This window comes from Drosophila montana, unplaced genomic scaffold, assembly GCF_035044405.1.
Source record: "Drosophila montana isolate Dmon_TW-CO22-7 unplaced genomic scaffold, ASM3504440v1 contig_3029_1, whole genome shotgun sequence".
Lineage (NCBI taxonomy): Eukaryota > Metazoa > Arthropoda > Insecta > Diptera > Drosophilidae > Drosophila > Drosophila montana.
In genome coordinates this window covers 235,636-256,389 of record NW_026997904.1, presented here as the reverse complement: position 1 = coordinate 256,389, position 20,754 = coordinate 235,636, and the positions used below count along the sequence as shown (strand labels likewise).

Below are 20,754 nucleotides of genomic sequence, written 5' to 3'. Positions count from 1 at the left end.
CAATGATAAGCTAGCTCTCTGAGCCCGGCAGCTGCCGTGCATAAAAATAATGCAATATGCATAGAAATGAAGTAATTAGTATTGATCACAAGGCGATTCACAATGGCTCGTGACAATCGTTCACAATATTTAGAAGGATGTACGCACATATGCATGTTTGTATGTATTTTGCATCGTCATATTGAGTATTTTTGATTTGTAATCAGTGTTTATAAGTTTTTTAGTATAGCTTTTCTATCCACCTTGTCCCACTGTGGGTCAGGCTATGATTAAAACAACAAACAACACCATGAACAACAACAACAACAAAATCGACAACCGCAATAAATATAATTAAAAAAAAAGTACACATAAAAATATGCATTGTAATATAACGTAAACAGGCGATATTGCACAATGTATATAAAACAAATCTTATTTGCCAATCAGTATTCTTATAGATGTGTACGCAGCTCTCATCCCGAGATGCAGACATAACCTTAAATTCGGCAAATTGTGAATGACGGTAAAGCCGCGTGCACATGCGCCGTGCCAGATGAAATATCGGCAAGCTGAACAGGGGCGCGAGAACGAGAGCGATAGATAAGCAAAAGTTGTCACGCAACAGAATTAAACATAAAAAACATTCCGTTATTTGCCTTGCCAATTTAGTGAATGACTATTTAACAGTCTGAGCAAATATTTGACATCTTGGTGGGATTAATACGTCATACGTACATATGTGTGTATTTGCATGGGCGCGGGTAAAGTACCTCTTGACTGGCACAAGAATGGGTCACCCGTGCCATAACAATAGCCAGACATTGTTATTGCTTTCGCAGTTGTGTAGTCAACAGCACGCAAATTGATAACAAGGTAACAAATCAAAAATACATATTAATTTATATGATGAATCAGTTAATTTGGACGCATTGCGGCAGAAATAGAAATGATAACTTTTCTGGAACCCAAACCGTGCCCAATGCTGGCTCTCAAACTGTATTCGCAGCCAGCTTTCAAACGTCGCCCGAAGCTTTTCTCCCAAAAAGCTCAAAACGTTTTGTGGTAAGAACTCCTACACGATAGGCTATCTTTTATTACATTGACTACTAGCTGGAGGCATAATTGCAATTTCATATTCTATTGGTGCGCAGGTAATCCTCGTCCTCGTCGTCGGCATCCTCCACGACGCTATAGGAGCTCTTGCCGCCACCCTCCTTTGACAGATGCGTCTCGAAGAACTCCTCAACAGTGTCCGTATTCCATTTGGTTATCGACAGCGTTTCCTGCACCTTGCCACTGGCGTCCAGCAGCTTGACAAGCGGATCCAATCCACGCACATATTTAATTTGCAGATTGGGAAACTTCGCTGGCCTGCCGCTTTGTATGAAGGCCTGTATTTGCGGATATGCTCGGAATTTACATGTACACACCTCCAGAATTGCCTTGGCATAGGTCCGCTGGGCTGCCGGCTGCTGGTCCTGGGTGCAGCACTGTTTGCAATGCGGTCTGTGGACGGCATGAATACTTATTCGCTTACGCAATTGTGAATCTGTTACCTACTTTATGGCTTCCAGACCAAAATCATCCAGTTTGTCACAGTTGGAGCACAGCAGCTGGGTCTTAATAAAGCCAAGCTCCCGGCAATCCGCTGCCGTGAATTCGGCATGAGTTTGTTTCAAGCACTGCAGAGTGGAAATTATTCAGTTGGGGTTACACCAGTTTTGCCTGGAATACTCACACTACTTAATGCCAATACTAAACACAATAATAACCCGAATTTGATCATATTTATTTCCAAAATTTAATTAATCTACCACGTCGTTGTTTACAATTTGTTTAATGGTCATCGACTAATCGATATTTTTTAATACCACTTCATTCGATTATTTAGCGCATCACAGCTAAACTTGGTATTTTCTGTACTTAGTATTTCTTGGTCTGCCGCTTTACAGCACTACCTCACACACACGCAGTCTTGAGTCGCGTGAAGTTGGCAGTGAACCACAATTTACTGAAGAAGAAGAATGTGGCTCACGTAGTCGCATTTGTTTTGTTCCATCTAATTCACTTATTAATAATAATAATTGTTAAATTATTGCGAATATTACAAAATTAACGAGAAACGAAACGTTTTACACTTAAGTGAATTGCTGTTCCAAAAAACAACAGTATTCTGTGTGTGTTTGGCAACATTTTTGGCAAATCAATAAACACATTCGCTGAGAGCGAACGCGCTGCGCAAAAGTGAAAATCCAATCAACGAACGCATAGAAAAAGGTGAATAAATAGCAAAACCTAAAAACGGTATATGAAATAGAATTTCGATTGTTGTAAAAATAAAACATGGACATGGGCGCTGCCGAGCTCTCGCTGCTGCATTAAGTGTTGGGGTAGCACAGAAATAGAAACAGAGATGTAAAAGGTTTGCCTGGGGGAAATTCAGCTCCAGGGGAGCAACTTGTGCTTGCGTGTGTGTGTGTGTGTACATGTGGCTTATTTACAACTGTTTGTGCGTATGTGTGTCTTGTTTGTGTTTTGATTAGCAAATAAATAATCTTAAAGTTGTGCTGATATTTCGCCTCGGTGCTAAAATGTTATTCACAGTGATAAGTGCTGTGTGGCAATAGCTGTTTATTTAATTCATATTTATATACAACTGCCAGTTAATTAATTCATTTGCCCTTGTCCGACAATAACAACAAGTGAGGCAACAACAACAACAACCAGCGCAAGATTTTTTTTATATTAGAATGCACATGCACAAACACATGCTCGTATACGCTCGTATTTTTATACGCTTGCCGAGGCTTTTATAATTCTGTCATGCACTAATGCAGACATTGGTTGTGTGTAAGGGTATTTAATATTCGATATGCCGAACTTAATTCTGCTTGTTAAACTCGTTTTAGCTGCCCACATAAATGCATACAAATTGTATTCTTAACGGTTCTAGCTGATGTATGCATGTGTGTATGTACGCATGCATATGTGTGTGTGCATGTTCATTCAAGTTGATGCATGCAACGGCATGATGCTGCCGCAGAAGGAAGCAGCTTCTTAAGGCAACTTCCGCCTGCAGCTTCTTGTTTAACTGGTTTAGGGCGCAGCTGCATTTGTGTGTGTATGTTTATGTATGCATCATTCACACCTGCTGCATGTGCCGCCGTCGGCAGCAACTGCAGCTGTCGTTGTTCTCAAATTTCTTATCACACAAAACCTTCAAATTGCTCATGGTATTTTTTTTTTTTTTGCTATTGTTGCTGGAAAGTTTTACTTGAACGCCTTTGTTAGCCATCGAGCTCTAGTCAACTACCTGCCTAACAAGCCGCCTACCTTTGTGTGTATATGTTAATGCATATATAGAGCCTATTGAATTTCGCCTACCCACGCCAACTCTCAGGCGCCCTCTTTCTATTTCACGTTCGACGCGCTGGCAGTGGCATTTTTTTGTTTTGTTTCTTTTTTGCCCATTTCATGCATTAGTTTCTATAATGAGAGTTTTAACGTACACACATACATATGTATACTTATACAAATACATGTACAGGTTCACATACACACACACATATGCATACTTATACAAACGTATGTACATACATACATATGCATACGCTTTCATTCATGTGACTCAGTTGTGCCTTTATCAGTTGATTGCATTGTTGTTACACACACACACACACACACACAAACTTTATCGCATAATCAGCGTCTATTTCGCCATGCTGAAACAAAACAGGCAAAAAAAAATCGTGCTATTATTATATGTATGTACTTTTTATGTAAAAAAAAAAAGAAAAGACAATGCCTGCTAATTACTCAATTAGCAAAGCGTGAAATGAGTTATTTTCATAGCAGAACTTCTTTGATACCCTTTAATTACATGCTTATTATTAAAGACATTCTCAGACATATGATAGATTCTTTGGCAGCTAGTTAATATGACAGTTATATGATATAACAGTCAAATTTTGATAAGATATTGTTTGTGCACATAAAAGGTGCCTATTTCTGCTTTTATTTTGTGATTAGATAGGGATTTCTTTAAAAATAAGAGTGTTTTTCAAGCACTCATATTTTGACCGATAGTTACTACGATTTAAAGATAAGCAAGCTTTATATTTGCGTTTTAGAAGTTGACTTAAACTCTTAACTGATCAACTTTCAAGTTGTATTGAAGAGTCAAAGGTTGTTTGCCTAAAATACTTATTTTTCGAGCGTTGGCTATCATATCATATATGATTCATATAATAATCCGAACCTAGCTGAATGCTGATCAAGCATATATGTACATATATGTACATATCTTCCACATACTTCCACTATGCCTTAAACATTTCGTGGCAAATTTGGAATATCCTTTTCAAAAACCCTTTCATCACATTCATATTTATATCATTATGCGCTCATCCGAGCCCTTGACCAAAGCTATTTATATTCCATTTTTATGCGTGACTCTTTTTAATGGATCCTATGAGTATATATGCTTATGTTTCACGCTTATAATGGGCCCTACCCTTATACATATGTCCAAAGCACGCGCTTCGCTCCCAACTTGAAACCCAAACAAAATGAGCATTTGCGTGTTATATCCCCCCCCCTCTCTCTCTCTCTCTGTTTTAGCTATGTTGCTAATTAGAAACGGAGCCCAGTTCTAGGTAAAATAACAGCTCCACCCGTTTAACTGGCCAGCAACTATTCACGAGTTAGTCAAATTCTGTTCACATGTCTTCAATTGCCCAAAGGTCAATCAAATTGCACTCGTTTATTTGCTCGACATTTGCCTGGCGGCTGCCTGTTAAAGTCGACAACTTTTCACGAGAACAGTTACTTTAGCCACAAAGGTGCCGTTAAGTTCAAGGACAGACTTTTAACAACAGGTAACATCTAGCCATAAAAATAGCTTGGCAAACAGCCCGCAATTATATGCCTCTACCTGGGCTAAAATACAGCTCGTTTCAGCGATAAAAAGTTATATACATATATATATAGATATATATGTACATATATAATATAGATACATGTATATATTACTAGATACATATATATATATGTATATAATATAGACAGTGGAAAATTGAATATTTGTAGTTTTCTGGCATACAGTTAATTAAGTGGAAAACAAATAATTTCTAATAGTCGTAATACAGTGCTCACTCGCTAAGTGCAACGTTTTGTTAACAGTGCTGATTTTCATTCTCGAAGTGCATGAATTCCACGCAAGGGCGAATAATTTGCAATAAAGTTAATATTTAATCAATATTTGAGAGTGCATTCAAATTCTACGTTCAAAACGGTTAAAAAAGAAAAAATCCCAAATTCAACTGTTGAATTGTCGGAAATAAGTACAGACATAAAATTAGAATCAAAATTCTATTTGCTTTATATAGAATTCCGAGTCTGGACTGTTCTTATGACTGACAATTCTAGTTTTTAAGAAATTTTTTCTGCTCACTTTAATTAACCAACACTGTTCTAACCTAAGAATTTACTTTAATATTTATCAAAATTCGTATGTTCTTATAAAATTATGGGAAATTTATATTACCTATAATAAAAGTTGATCTTTTTTGTAGCAAGATTTAAGGAAAGTAAATGTGACGTTGTCCGAACTCATTATCATTTAAATTTGATCAATCCACTTAAATTCCACCCATGTTCCGCAAGGTTGTCATTTCATAAAATAGGTCAATAGTGGATTTGCTTTATCCATAACAATATTTGACCTTTTTTTTGCCTAAAGAGTTGATGATCTTTTTTTTTTCTTTAAAATGGATTAATCCACTTAGATTCCGATTTGGTGTGTGGTATTTTGTGAAATTGGTCAAAATAGTGAATTGACTTTACCTATGATAATAGTTGATCTCTTTTGACGTTATACGATCTCATTATTTTCTTAAAAATTGATCAATTCACTCGAATTCCACCCATGTTCCGCAAAATTGACATTTCATTTAATTGGTTAAGGGAGGGAATTTACTGTACCTTTAATAAGAGCTTAAGGGGAGCTAGTAAATGTGCCTGGACTACGTCTACTGACATTCCACCTGTTAAGTTCAACGAATTCGCGTATATTTATTGCTTTTAAAAGTTCAGAGTGTGCATATCAAAATTAAAAATTATAAAAAAAAAAAAAAAAAAACAACAAAGAGAAACGATAAACAAACCCAACCCAAGTGCAAACTGTGTAAACAACAGCTCTCAGTTCAGACAGGTAAATAAATTGTCTAATTTGTGTTTTATTTTGTAATGTTTTTTGTTAATTAATAAGCTGCTTTGTTATTTTCCACTCTCAGGTCGAAACCCAAACCAATGCGGGGCGGGGGCAGCGCAAAGAGCTTAGACACAAGAGAGAGAGCGAGAGAGACAATGAGAGAGAGAGAAAGTGAGAGACAGTGAGAGTGAGAGAATGAGGGCAAGGCTGGCCTAGGCAGGCATTAACACACGCGCAGCGCAGCACAGTTCGGCACAACACACTCGCACACACACACACACACAGCCACACACACCCACAGTTAGCCACGAAAGACTTTATGAATTTTAAGTTGATTTTAATTGCACTTTGCTTTTATTCTGTTGCAGCTAAAGCAAAACACAAGACACACAAATCGTACGCCAAAACGCCATACACATTCCCATCGTAATCCTCACCAGCTGCCCGCCTGCCTCTGCCTCTGCCTGCCATGCGCCGCCGCCAATGCCGCTAAAGTCAATATTATAGAAATTCACTCAAGATGAGAGCCCTGCTGTTTGCCGTTTGTGCGCTGTGCGCCTGCCTCTCGCTGAGCGCCGCCTGCTCCTCGCGTGCCATAAGCAAGCCTCGACCGGAGGCAACGGCCCCACCGCCGCCGGACAATGTCATTGCGCTGAGCACCACGGCGCGGCCGAACATCACATTTCCCATCTTCAGCTGCCCGCCCACATATGCCGCCTGGTACTGCCTGAACGATGCCACCTGCTTCACCGTGGAGATTCACAACGAGATTCTGTACAATTGCGAGTGCGCGTTGGGCTTTATGGGACCGCGCTGTGAATACAAGGAGATCGATGGCTCCTATTTGCCCACACGGAATCGCGTCATGCTGGAGAAGGCGAGCATTGTGAGCGGCGCCACGCTGGCGGTCATCTTTATGGCCATGTGCTGTGTGGTGCTCTACTTGCGGCACGAGAAGCAGGCCAAGCAGAAGCTGCACGGTGGCAGCGGCAACGACGTGGCCGACATGGGCTTCGAGAATGCCGGCGTCGACGAGGTGGACGGTCTAAAGCCATTGCGCATAGCGCGTCGTCCGTTCGGGCCGCATCACGGCCGGATCGCTACCTTGGAGCAGGCCTATCGCCAGTCGGCTGCGAGCCACGAGAGAGCCAGGCATTAGCCGATTTATTAACCAGCGAATGTCGTTTAAAACTGTTTAACTGTTTTCATTTTTATTTAACTGTTTTTCTTTGCAATTAATTCTTTATTTTTTTTTTTTTTTTGATTTTGATTTTTATTTTTGTAACCGACTCGAGCGAATTGTAGTATTAAGTGCCTTCCGATTTGCAGCTGAGGAAATAAGTATTATTAACTGAACGCTGAATTAATGCAATGCAATTTTGGCAGCTAGCCGCCCATTTAAAAAACTAATTTAATTAATTATTTATTTAACAAATGACGCCGCGTTAACAACGTTTAATAAATGCGTGCAGAGCAATTTAAACTAAACCGAAAAGCGCCGTTTTTTTTTTTTATCTCTCTTCCTTTCTTGCAGTTGCAAATTGTGTGAACTCTTTATTAATCAGATATCTGTATGCTCTTCCTTTTTAGCTATGCCGCACAACAATCAGCAGCAGCAGTCGACACCGCCTGGCGATGATCCGCTGGGCCCGCCCAAGGCGGATTTTAGCGCACCGCCGCCCTATGAGCCGGATGCACAGGGTCAGGGTGGCCAGGAACAGATGGGACTGGCGCCGCAGATGCCCTCGCTGGCGCTGACCACACACCATGTCGGGGAGGGAGGTCAGCCGCAGAGCGAGCTGGTGCTGCCGCAGGAGCTGCACGGCAAGCTGCCCACCTATGAGGAGGTGCAAATGGAGAAGTCATTGAACGGAGAGCTGCCGCCCGCATTTCTGACATTGCCATCGACACAACAATTGCCGCCGCCACCGAATCCCCTATTGCCGCTGCCGCCCAATCCGCTTCGCGATGGCCCAGCCGGAGTGCGCAGCAATCATCCGGCTTTGACGTTCATTGCCATCGATGCGAGCGATCCGGAGAACAGTCTGTCCACCGCAGATAATTTGCTGGGCACGGACATTATGTTCATAACGGCCTTTATGGTCGCTTTTCTGTTCAACTGGATTGGCTTTCTGATGCTCACCTGTTTCTGTCATACGATTGCGGCACGGTATGGTGCCCTGTCCGGATTTGGACTGTCGCTGGCCAAATGGACGCTGATTGTTAAGCACTCGACGGATTTGGCATCGCACGAGAACTCTTGGCTCTGGTGGCTAATTTGCGCCTTTGGCTTTCTGATTGCCATACGCGCATTCATACAGTATGTGAGCATCAAACGCTCCTGGCGCCTGCTCTCCGCATCGGCCCAGGAGCGGCTGCTCTTCTTCTACTAGGTGCGGGCGCCGTCGCCGACGGCGGGTTATGTAAATACATTAAGTATGCGAGTAATTTGAATCGATGAAGACACAAATCCTTTCGTTTCGTTTGATCCCAAAAATAATTGCAATCAATGCGAACTTACTAATTGGTTAGTGTTTCTGTAGTTACTATGTTAAATAGCGCAAGTTAATCCATATAAATCCGTTAAAGATAGCATATAATATTGTCAGCATGTCCACGAGACGCGCACAGAAATGGTGAGAGCCGGGCCGGGGATCGCTTGGATCACCGTTTCGCTGCACCCTTTGGCTGTTTATGGGCCATCTAATTGATGTATGTAACTTGTATATGTAAATGTGTATAGATATCTCACAGTAGTATCTTCTATTCTTTAGTAGTGGACCCTTTCTGGCCCACTAGAAACGAACACACACAAAACACGTAGATAAATATGCCACCATATTTTTGTTGAATCTATTTTATGCTGTGGTACTTAAAACAGCTACACAAAAGCCAGCAGTAATTTTTCTAGATAAATGCAAAGCTATTATAATTACTATTATTGCTATTATAACGTTTATAATTAATATGTTTAATCCCTTTGTATGTAAATTAAAATATGCATTGCAAGGACGTATACATCTGCTATACGTCAGTTTTATGCAAATAAATAAATCAAAAAAATTAAAATTACACGTGATAATGGGTATGTAAGCAGAGTAAAAGATTTAAATTTTGTTCTGCTTTTCAATTTATTCATATGATCATTGATTATCATTTAATATTTCAGTTTTACTTTGTAAACATGGCTAAAAATCTATAGTGAAATAATAATTCAAAATTCCCGCCGTCCGACGAAAATTGACATTGCGTGTCTATCGAATCGATTCCACAGTGTGGCAACGCCAACCTTACAAATCAACCCTGCTATGAAAAAATTACCAACACTATTTATCGCAGTAAGCCCTGCACATTACTTGCAGCTCACAAAGAAAAGTTGTCTCGTCGTGTGTGGAAATATATTTTCACAATAGGCAGCCATCTTTAAACTAGAATTAAATTTATTGGAAAAAACGTGTTTAAATAATTAGAGCAAGTGAAATAAAGTGCATCGAGCTGCAAAGCATCAGTAGCTTCCGCAACGTAAGTCCCAACACATGATTTCTCGTAGTTTCTTAAGAGTGAAAAAATTCTGGGTGCGTGTGTGTATCTGTTGGCAGATATTTTTCTCAACTCGCCTGCAATCTAATTATTGATTTTTATTGGTGCCGTTGTGCCTAAAGATGCTTATACGCGATTGCTATACTTCATATACTTATGCAACCTAGACATTAAAAAAAGTAAACTATTTTTAGTTTGTAGCACGTTTATACTATTTTTTATTACCGCGCACAATGCAGTTGTGTCTGACTAAAAATATGGTGACATATCTAATCTTAATACTTAGTTTAGTTTTTGTGTACATAAGCGAAAGCCAGTTACTTAAATATAAATTTTTTTCATGCCGGTTTTCTGAGTCAGTGCTTGCTTGGTGGTGTTTCTGCCGACACACGTACGCACTCACACACACACATACATACCAAGTCGCTTGGTCGCCATCTTATTTTTTCTAGATAGGCATTCACCTTTTGCCAGCATTGCTTTTGCCGCTATTTTCAGCCGGTTATGTTGTTTAGATTTCGAGTGCTCTACTAAAAACCAGTTTTCATGTTTCTGCTAACAAACTGTGCGCTTTTCATTATATATTGTTTGTTCTGCAAAGCCATGCAAGCAGGTAGTATTCTATATGTACCATATGTGAGTAAATCATTAAGTACATACATATGTACATGCATATACACAAATGCTACCCTCTTTTAATGCTTTGCTTGTGTATGTATCTGCGCTTGGCAGTGTTACCAGCTGTCGCTTATAAAAAGTAGCTGAATCTGATGCTAAAGGCAATATCTAAAAATCTAATTTCTGAGCGCTAATTGATGATTCTCCTCATAAAAATACCAAAAGCAAGTTGAAAACATAAAACAGCTGAATTGGCAACACTGGCGCTTGGGTCGTTCACCCCACCCCAAAGTTGTAAATATGTACTAAACATGGGTTCTAACTAAAAACATATTCATTTGTACTTCGAAATAATAACTACACTAATTAGCATTCATTTAAATAGTTTTCATGGTTTCTATATATGTGATGTTTTCATATTCAGCGTAAATCTAGATTTTTTTTGCATAACTTATACAAACGCTTCATAAACAAACGCTTTCGCTTACCTCACACACAAACCTTCATTTGTTACACACACAGTACAAATATATTCCAAGGCACATATACAGTTGCGAAAAAAATAATAGCACCACTACAACACATTTTGTTGATAAAAAAAAAATGTTTGGTATTCCCCATAAACATATATTTTCTATATTTTTTTTGGGGGATTTTAATAAAAAGGTCCCCAAAAATACCGAAAGATAAAATAGCACCATTAGCCTTTTTTTAGTGAATCTTCTATATTTCGCGGAAGTGCCTTGTAGAAAGCACGTGTTTATTAGTTTTGACTAAGATTTCATTGTTTCTATCATAAAAGTTAATATAAAACATTACAATGGGACGTGGAAAGCACTGCACTGCGGAGAAGCGCGATCTTATCAAAAAGTTGATATTGGACGGAAAAACTTACAGAGAAGTTGGGCAATTGGTAGGATGCTCCAATAAAATGATTAAAAACGCCTTAAACTATGAAGAAATGACTGAGACACGCGGACGAAAACGATCTATGACCCCTCTTCAAGTCAAAAGACTGATTCTTCAGAGCAAGAAGGATCCATCCAAGCCTGCTACTGAGCTTAAAAAAGAGCTTGAAATAAATGCGACGGACCAAACAGTTCGCACATATCTTAGGCAACATAACTTAAAAGCCAGCAGCCCAATGAAGGTACCACTTTTAAAGGCGACACATGCTACTAATCGCATGCAGTTTGCCAGGGATCATGCAAATTGGACATCCCAACAATGGAGGAATATTCTGTGGTCAAAAGAGTTCAAAGTGGTTAGACGTCCAAGGAACACAGAAAACACAAAAACCATTAAGCATGGAGAGTGTAGTGTAATGGTATGGGCCTGCTTCTCCTACTATGGAGTAGGTCCAATACATTGGATAAAAACCATCATGGATCAGCACATGTACGTGAATATCATGGAGACTGTAATGCTACCCTTTGCAGAATACGAAATGCCGCTCGAATGGGTCTTTCAACAGGACAATGACCCCATACACACAAGCAAGAAAGCAAAGGAATGGTTCGTGGCAAACTCTGTGAACGTTTTGGAGTTGCCTGCTCAGTCGCCTGACCTGAATCCCATCGAAAATCTGTGGTCCGACGTCAAGAAGGCAGTTGCTGCTTCCAAGCCAACCACTATCGGATCACTTTGGGAAGAAATTAAAGAGTCCTGGTCCAAAATTCACATAAAACGATGCCAAGACTTAGTTGATTCCATGCCAAGACGCTGCGCAGCTGTTATTGCCATTAAAGGACACTGAACTTAATATAAAATTAAAAATAAAGATTTAGTATTAATTTAATTTTAAATCAATTTCAATAAAGTTTTTTAAGTTCCTTCTTAAAGTTTCCTTAAAGTTAAAAATGTGAGTTGGGCAACTATTTAAAAATTGCTTGTGGTTTTGGTGCTATTATTTTTAACCCCACCCCAAAGTTGTAAATTCTAAACAAAGGTTCTAACTAAAAACATATTCATTTGTTCTTCAAAATACTAACAACACTAATCAGCATTAATATAAATAGTTTTCATGGCTGCTATATTTGTGATGTTTTTATTTTCAGCGCGCATCCCGATTATTTTTTTTGCATAACTTATACAAACGCTTCATAAACGCACGCTTTCGCTTACCTCACACACAAACCTACATTTATACACACACACACACAGTAAAAATATACATATTGCAATATATACATATATGCACAATCCCAGAAATCCAATGGTCAGGTATGCTAAGTGTTTTAATAGAAAATCCAGCAAAGATACTGAATACATTTTACACCAATCATTAAATCCATGTCCTATATTCGGTATCTTTGCGAATATCTTTAAAAAGCAATATCAAATATGTAATATGCCATCTGTCTTTTATTGCAGCGTAAAGGTCAATCCGCAACAACAAGTACAACAGTCACGTCCAGCACATTATTTGGCTAACGGCAACAATCTTAAGGCAAACATGGCATTCCGTGGCAATCAGAATCGCAATCGCAACTTTGGCGGCGGCAATCAATACGGCGGCCCAATGGGCTCCAATCGCATGGGCGGCATGAATATGTCACCCTGGGAGTCTCAGAATCCCGGCGGCGGTCAATTTGGCAACAACATGCGTCAAGGTGGTGGCCAGATGAACGCCCAGGCCATCAATTTGGCCAACAATCTGCTGAACAATCTATTCAGAAACCAGAATCCACCCTCTCTGCTGGACCTGCCACGCGGTGGCATGGGCAATCGCAATCAGCGCGGCGGACCGGTATGTATACGATATTTCAGTTTGCAATCGTCCTGATTACCCACACAACATTCTATGAATACTTTTTTATCTTGTGCCGTTTTCTCTTCTCTGGTGGATTGAGTGCGTGCAGTTGAGTTTAACAAAAGTTTTGGGCTTAAAAATACCTTGTCTAGCTGTAGATAGACTCCATGTAAAACTCATTCCTTACGCTAATAAGAGTATTTGTTTGTCTCCTGACATGTTTACTTTTTATTATGTACACTCTTAAAAGACTTAAATCGATTTCTTATTTAATAACGAAATTTCAATTTTAATATCTTTGTTTTTGGCATTTATTAATTGGAAATGTTTCAGTTTTGTTTGCTGACATTTTCTAACTCATATATTTTTGATAACATCAGACAAGTGTGGCTAACCCAAACAAACCAACTCCTGCCCTGTCGTATCCACTGCAGAATGAGAAATATTGAAACCCTTTTTATTATTATTTTTATTAAGACATAAGCTTTAATTAGAGAACAACAAAAATCGCGTAGTATGTAGTTTGTAACTAAAAAGATATAATAATTCAACAAATTTGCAAAAAGAGAGAGAACCCTGCTGTTTATTGTGTTAATTGAGGAGGAGAAGAAGGAGAAGGTTTTCGATAGAAAAAAAGCATTTATTCCATTTTGAATGCAAATTTTTGTTTGTGTAGCACAATTTGTTGAATTTAATCGATGTTTGTACCAATTAAAATGAAGTACCGCCAACAAATATTCCATTTAAAGATGAAAAGAGTATGATGATAATATACTGATGATATATTTAGACAGCAATGTTTTAAAGTAATTTATACTACATATTTCACTTAGATGTATTTAGGCATTTAATTAACTTGTACAAATAATATCAAAAATCTTTGGATTTTTATCAAATCACAAATTTTCTAATTTACAAATATTTATTTTTATTCTCTTCTACACGAAACTAAAAACCAAAAAAACAAAAATAATTCGATGCTTGTTTGCAAAAACAAACTCACAAAACGCAAATCGAATCGAAAACGCATTTCGAAATGCATCCATTGTGCCTATACATCAAATATATATATATATGTATATATTTGTATATTATATATGTATATCAAAAATATATATCCAATGCCGATGTCTCCGACGTTGTCGTCACTGCGTGCATTCTGTGATTGTTGTTGTTGCTGCTGCTGCTGCTGCTGCTGCTGCCACCAATGTTGTTGTTGTTGTTGCCATTGTTGCGCTGGTGTGTCTGCCAACAAAACTTTTCTGTTGCTTGTGTTGTCTTTTCTGGGACAATGTTTATGCAAAATTTATAATTTGTTGTTTTATTATTTATGTGTGTGCCAACTGTGCATTGAACCGATCAACAAAAAACAATACAAATCAATTTCGAAATAAAATCAAAAATATATAATGTACAAAAATCAACTAAATTAATAAACATGGCAAATTTGCGGCACATGCAACAAAACGAACGAACAAACAAACAAACAAACAACGCAACACAACACACAAAATGCATAAAACGCAATTATGAACACAACGATGCGATGCCACTTCCAATGCGACGCCACTGATTGATTGATTGATTGATTGAACTCTTCTAATCTGCTCTGCTCTGAAACTGAAAACCCGATCCGATCTGGTACTGGTACTGATTGATGGTGCAACTGTAACTTGCAATTACCAAAAAAAAAAACAAAAACATAAATAACAAAAAACAATTATTTAACACATCGCCACTCTTCTTCAACGTTCCTGCTCTGATCGAACTCACTCGAATAATCGAAATCGAAATCGAACTCAAAACCGATAACCGATAATCCAATTCGGTTCTTATGCCCGCCCGTTTGTGTTTCTCAATATCCAAAAATAAAAACATAAATAAACACCACAAAATGCCACGCGCCGCCACGCCAACGACTTCAACAACAAACATCCCCGTCGACTGATTGCGCGAACCGCCCCGCCGAATTGACCAATTGCATTATCTATATATAATCTATATATATATATATATATATATATCTATAAATATCTATCGATTTATACCAACATCTACTTTAATGTGAATTCTGTCCCACTGTCAAAATGGAAACTTATTCCGCTGAACAATCAAATATTGTAAATGGTCTATTGCCATGTATTTATATGCATCCGTTCGTTTTGCTATTATTTATATCTTTAACGATTTAATTGTATATCTGTAACGATCAATTTATAACTGTACCATATCGACAACGATTACGATATCGATCGAACTATCCATTCCATGTGTGCTCCATGCGTTTCCATATTTACAAAATGAACTGAACAAAACAAAAAACAAAAACGAAAAACAAATTTTATAAACTAAATATATATACGAACTACTTAAATGTATTGTATGAACTATGTATGTGTAAAACAAACATAAAGATGGTCAATCGCGGTGGCGGTGCCGGCAATCGTCTCAATAATCGTCGTGGCCAAGGAGGTTTCCAAAATCGTGGCGTTACTGGTGGTCCCAAGCCCCCCCAAAAGCAGGGCGCCGGCGGCATTCGTAAGCAGAATGCTTTTGATCGTGCCAAGAAACTTTTGGCTAAAAATGCCAACACTAATAAAAAGAAGGAAATTACTCCTGGCGAAAAGAAAATTGAGAGGTAAGAGTACAACTACTATAAAAAATCAATTATAAAAAAAAAAAAAATGCAATACAACAATTCCAATACAACATTACCAACAACCAACAGCGAAAAATTGCTCAAATCGCAATTTTTTCCCTCCACAAAAATCTTCAAATATTTTTTAATAATGCATCTTCAACAAAACAAAAAAAAAAAAAATTATACGTATATAAACGCAAATAATTTTTAAGTACTTAATTTCAAGTTTTTTCCAATGCATTTGATAAGTTTCTCCAAAAATAATCACAATTAATTTCCTCGAGTTAAATGGGGTTTTATATATACATGTTTCCCCCTCGTCTTTATTTCTTATTTTTTGAATAGAAGAACATACATTCTCACTGGGTTGATGTTAGGGTCTTAGGTTATATATAGCCTGGCCGACAGATTGGCCTAGAAATATATTATATATGTTTAATATTTTTAATTTACAGTGTTACGTATTTATATTTTGCTTCTGTTTTGCATATGCTAACATATTTTGTATTTATTCATTGATATCATTTAAGGAGTTTTAAGGACGGGCTTCATTCTCATAATAAACATATGAAGGCTTTTCGGTTAACCGAATAATACATACCCTTGCAGCTAATGCATAACTTTGTCCGATCAATATTGATATGAATAATGTCAAGAAAAGAGTATCTTATAATGCAGGGGTATAAATGGGGTTACACAAAGTCAACAAGAGAAAGATTCGTTGGAAACTACCGACTCTTTTTGACTTTGAAGCTCACAGCACCCATTCAATCACGACATTTGTATTGCAAGAATCATTTAAAGGGAATTAACTTCATTATCCATCAAAAATCCATTCAATCGATTTATATCATCCTTGCCAGAACTATTAATATTTTTGATATGTATGTCTATGTTCCACTGTGATCCTTTCAGCGTGACTTCTCGACTGCCGTCTTTAAAGTCAGCCATGCTCTCCCAGACGCGCATGCCTTCATACTAAACATAGTTGACTAATAAAACTTATTTTCTACTCTTTCCGCACAACCATCTGATATTAGTATCACCGCTCCCAAGGAGTCGCCGTACGCTAGCGTGCCCAATGATATGTTCTATTGTCATTTGTGCAAGAAGCATATGTGGGACGCCAACTCGTTCGAGAACCACATCAAGGGACGCACCCATTTGATGATGCGCGAGGGCATCGAGGAGAGCTATCGCCTAAAGGCCAACATGATCCGCCAGGAGGCCAAGATCGCCGAGCAGCTGAAGTCCATTGAGTTTGATCGTTTGAAGCGCATGGGCAAGAGCAAGCAGCGCCAGTTGGACTATTGCACCATGTGCGATCTGAACTTCCATGGTCACATTTCGACCCATCGCAAGTCTGAGGGCCATTTGCAGCTGAAGAAGTTCCTCCATCCCAAGTGTGTGGAGTGCAACAAGGAGTTTGCTACACGCATCGATTACGACACTCATTTGCTTTCGGCCGATCATCTGAAGAAGGCTGCTGAGAACAATACGAAGGTGGGCGAGCGCAAGCGTCAGACCTTGCCCATCAGCACCGCCGAGGAGGAGACACGCGATCTGCGTCCACCACAGAAGCGCAAGAAGAAGCCCATCAAGAAGGAGGGTGAGGAAACCACTGAAATCAAGAAGGAGGGTGAGGAGGGTGCCGAGGGCGAAGAAGCTGAAGGTGAGGAGCAAAAGGAGGGCGAGGAGGCCGCCGATGAAACCAAGGAGGGTGAAGAGCTCAACGAGAGCCAGGAAGAGGAAGAGGTTGCCCTGCCAGTCGATCCCGAGGACTGCATTCTTGATTTTGCCGAAGGCGATGAGATTCCCAGCGAGGTGGACACCCGTCTGCCCAAGTACAACTGGCAACGTCCTGTGGGACCAGCTCTGATCTCCAAGCTGGAATGTTTCGAGTGCGCCGTCTGCAGTAAGTTCTTCGATACAGAGGTCACCGCCGAGATTCACTCTCGCACCGCCACCCATCATCGCAACTTCCTTAAGTTCATCAACGAGAAGTCCAGCGACACTAAGATTGCACAAAAGCGCGCCGCCGCTGCCCTTGAGGAGAACGAACGCAAGAAGCGCAAGATCGAGGAAAGCGAGACACCGGCCGCTGAGGGCGCCGCCGAGGAGACTGCCGAAACTGGCGAGGGTGAGCTCTACGATCCATCGGAAGCCACTGGCGATGATGAAGATTTTGAAATGGCCGAGAATGCCGAAGGCGAAGAGGAGGCCGCCGAGGAAGAACCCGCTGGCGAGGAAAACGGTGAGGAGATGGAGACCCAGGAAGAGGAGGAGGCCGAAACCGAAGAGCCCGAAACCGAGCCAGAGCCGACACCAGTTCCAACTCCCGCTCCGGTTGCCCAGCCAGCAACACCGGCCAAACCGGAAGCAGCCAAGACGCCAGCCAAGGCACCCGCCGCAGCCGCTGCTGCTGCTGCCGCCGCTGCATCCACACCGGCTGCTGCCGCCAGTCCAGCCGCAGGTGCAGCTGCTACCCCAGCCGATGCCTCGCCATCGCCAGCCAAGAAGGCAACACCCGCCCGCGCTGCCGCCGGGCCCAAGGCAACGCCGCAACGTAATCGCGCGCGCGGCCGTTACAACCGATACTAGACGAAGGCAATTTTGGACATAAGACACAATATATAGATATATTATAATCCATTATTATACAAAAAACACAAAGAACAACACTTTCCACACGTTTGAGACCCTTATTGTAAGAGACATATAAAAGCGAATGCACGCGCCCCTCATCTACAGCGAAACGGAACTTTTCTCTTAGTGACATTTTCATCCCATTTTGCATAAACTTTTGTAATTGACACAGACATTAACCAGATTGATTTTATTTCAAGACGGGTCTTCGATTGCAAACCAAACCACATTCAAGGAAATGGCAACAAAACAAGTTTAAAACAAAAAGAATATGCATTCAAATTATGTAATGAATAACTTTTAAAATAAAAACTTAATTGTAATCAAAAATATATAAAAAGATTTTAAAAAATAACTAAATTCAATTAAATGCGGTGTCAGGAGCTGAGGAGTGTATCTCAGAATTGGAGTAAACACCAAATAGAGCTTCTACAGATCCCATTTAGGATTTAATAGGGAGTATTTCGCAGCTTGTCAGATCGAGGGAACGTTTTTTTTGGAACTCGATGCAAACAGCTTTAGTAAGAACAGGAGTTAAAAGGAGGAAGGAATTAGAAGTGTTTGACCTCAACTATAAAACTTCTACAAAGACCAGGCTCTTAGCTTTTTCGGGATTAATTGTAATCAAAAATATAAAGGGATTTAAAAAAATTACTAAATTCAATTAAATGCGGAGTCAGGAGCGGAGGATTGTATCTCAGAATTGGAGCAGACACCAGATGGAGCTTCAACGGATCCCATTTAGGATTGATTAGGGAGTATTACGCAGATCGAGGGAACCTTTTTGTTGGAACTCATTGCCAACATTTTTAGTAAGAACAGGAGTTAAGAGGAGAAAGGAATTTGGAGCGTTTGACATCAACTATAAAACTTCCACACAGATAGGATAGTTTCACAAATTGGCGTAAACCAACTAAATGATTAAATTTACTGGCGCCCTGGGCTTTTGGACTTATGTAAAAATAGGTAATGCATTTAATATTATATCTATATTCCCGATATGCTTACTTTGTCGAAACTCAGCCGATTTCAATGTGGACTTATTCTTTAGTTTTCTCTATATTGATATTTTTTTTAACTTGTAGAGGGCATTATAATTAATACATCATATGTGTTAAGCATAGAGGACATCTACGATATATATGTATTCCTGATCTACTGTAAATGCCAACTATCAATTCGATGTAGCCATGTCCGTCGGTCTGCTTTTATGTAAGCTAGTCTCTCACTGCTGAAGCTATCATCATCAAAGTTTGTATAGTTCTGTCTTTCTATTAGGGTCTGTTTAACAGCAATCAGTCGGATCGAACGACTATATAATATAGTTACCATAGTAAGAATCGGTCAAGATTGAGTACTTGAATGAAAACCTATTTGGGCCTTTAAGCCAATCTATACATATATGCATAAATGACTAAATAACAACCGATTTTCATAAGGTTTGGCTTTTTGTTTATGGTAAGACCTCTAGATCAATTTGGCATCTAAATCTGGAAACATGATTCTTGGTCAAAATTCATGTGAAAATGGTATAATCAAATATCCTATGCAGACAGGTCAAAATTTCCCACCCCCATAACTCGGTCAAAAATCAACCGATTTTCATAAGGTTTGGCTTTTCGGTCATGGTTTAACCTCTAGATCAATTTGGCATCTAAATCTGGAAACATGATTCTTGGTCAAAATTCATGTGCAAATGGTACCATCAAATATCCTATACAGACATAGGTCACAATTTCCCACCCCCATAACTCGGTCAAAAAACTACCGATTTTCACAAGCTTTTGCTTTTCGGTCATGGTTTGACCTCTAGATCAATTTGGCATCTAAATCTGGAAACATGATTCTTGGTCAAAATTCATGTGCAAATGGTACCATCAAATATCCTATACAGACATAGGTCACAATTTCCCACCCCCATACCTCGGTCAAAAATCAACCGATTTTCACAAGCTTTTGCTTTTCGGTCATGGTTTGACCTCTAGATCAATTTGGCATCTAAATCTGGAAACATGATTCTTGGTCAAAATTCATGTGCAAATGGTACCATCAAATATCCTATACAGACATAGGTCACAATTTCCCACTCCCATAACTCGGTCAAAAATCAACCGATTTTCACAAGCTTTTGCTTTTCGGTCATGGTTTGACCTCTAGATCAATTTGGCATCTAAATCTGGAAACATGATTCTTGGTCAAAATTCATGTGAAAATGGTATAATCAAATATCCTATGCAGACAGGTCAAAATTTCCCACCCCCATAACTCGGTCAAAATCAACCGATTTTCATAAGCTTTGGCTTTTTGATATGGTTTGAGCTCTAGATCAATTTGGCAAGTAAGTCTGGAAACATGATTCTTGGT

At 39.4% G+C, this 20,754-nt stretch overlaps 4 protein-coding genes across 6 annotated transcripts; 3 read left to right on the top strand and 1 right to left on the bottom strand.

Moving 5' to 3' along the window:
* Positions 1-1,037: 1,037 nt before the first annotated feature.
* On the bottom strand, positions 1,038-1,876 carry LOC135430517 (selenoprotein F). The gene is made up of 3 exons (XM_064685215.1): positions 1,721-1,876; positions 1,543-1,664; positions 1,038-1,488 (listed from the first exon to the last, which is right to left on the bottom strand). Exons 1-3 carry the CDS (start codon positions 1,766-1,768, stop codon positions 1,113-1,115), a joined length of 546 nt encoding a protein of 181 aa, XP_064541285.1. The 5' UTR covers positions 1,769-1,876; the 3' UTR covers positions 1,038-1,112.
* Positions 1,877-2,116: 240 nt separating this feature from the next.
* Positions 2,117-7,670, top strand: Krn (Keren). The gene is made up of 2 exons (XM_064685214.1): positions 2,117-2,259; positions 6,562-7,670. Exon 2 carries the CDS (start codon positions 6,714-6,716, stop codon positions 7,350-7,352), a length of 639 nt encoding a protein of 212 aa, XP_064541284.1. The 5' UTR covers positions 2,117-2,259; positions 6,562-6,713; the 3' UTR covers positions 7,353-7,670.
* Ndfip (Nedd4 family interacting protein) lies at positions 2,117-9,262 on the top strand. The gene is made up of 2 exons (XM_064685213.1): positions 2,117-2,259; positions 7,784-9,262. The coding sequence occupies exon 2, from the start codon at positions 7,786-7,788 to the stop codon at positions 8,584-8,586; it is 801 nt and encodes a 266-aa protein (XP_064541283.1). The 5' UTR covers positions 2,117-2,259; positions 7,784-7,785; the 3' UTR covers positions 8,587-9,262.
* A 287-nt stretch (positions 9,263-9,549) lies between these two features.
* Pep (Protein on ecdysone puffs) lies at positions 9,550-18,720 on the top strand. Of its 3 annotated transcripts, XM_064685175.1 has the most exons (5): positions 9,555-9,715; positions 12,409-12,574; positions 12,725-13,100; positions 15,518-15,741; positions 16,785-18,720. In XM_064685175.1, exons 2-5 carry the CDS (start codon positions 12,546-12,548, stop codon positions 18,343-18,345), a joined length of 2,190 nt encoding a protein of 729 aa, XP_064541245.1. In that variant the 5' UTR covers positions 9,555-9,715; positions 12,409-12,545; the 3' UTR covers positions 18,346-18,720. The 3 variants fall into 3 exon arrangements, with proteins under 3 accessions (XP_064541247.1, XP_064541246.1, XP_064541245.1); XM_064685177.1 differs by lacking the exon at positions 15,518-15,741 and having other exon boundaries at positions 9,550-9,715; positions 16,785-16,968; XM_064685176.1 differs by lacking the exon at positions 12,409-12,574 and having other exon boundaries at positions 9,554-9,715.
* The last annotated feature ends 2,034 nt before the right edge of the window (positions 18,721-20,754 follow it).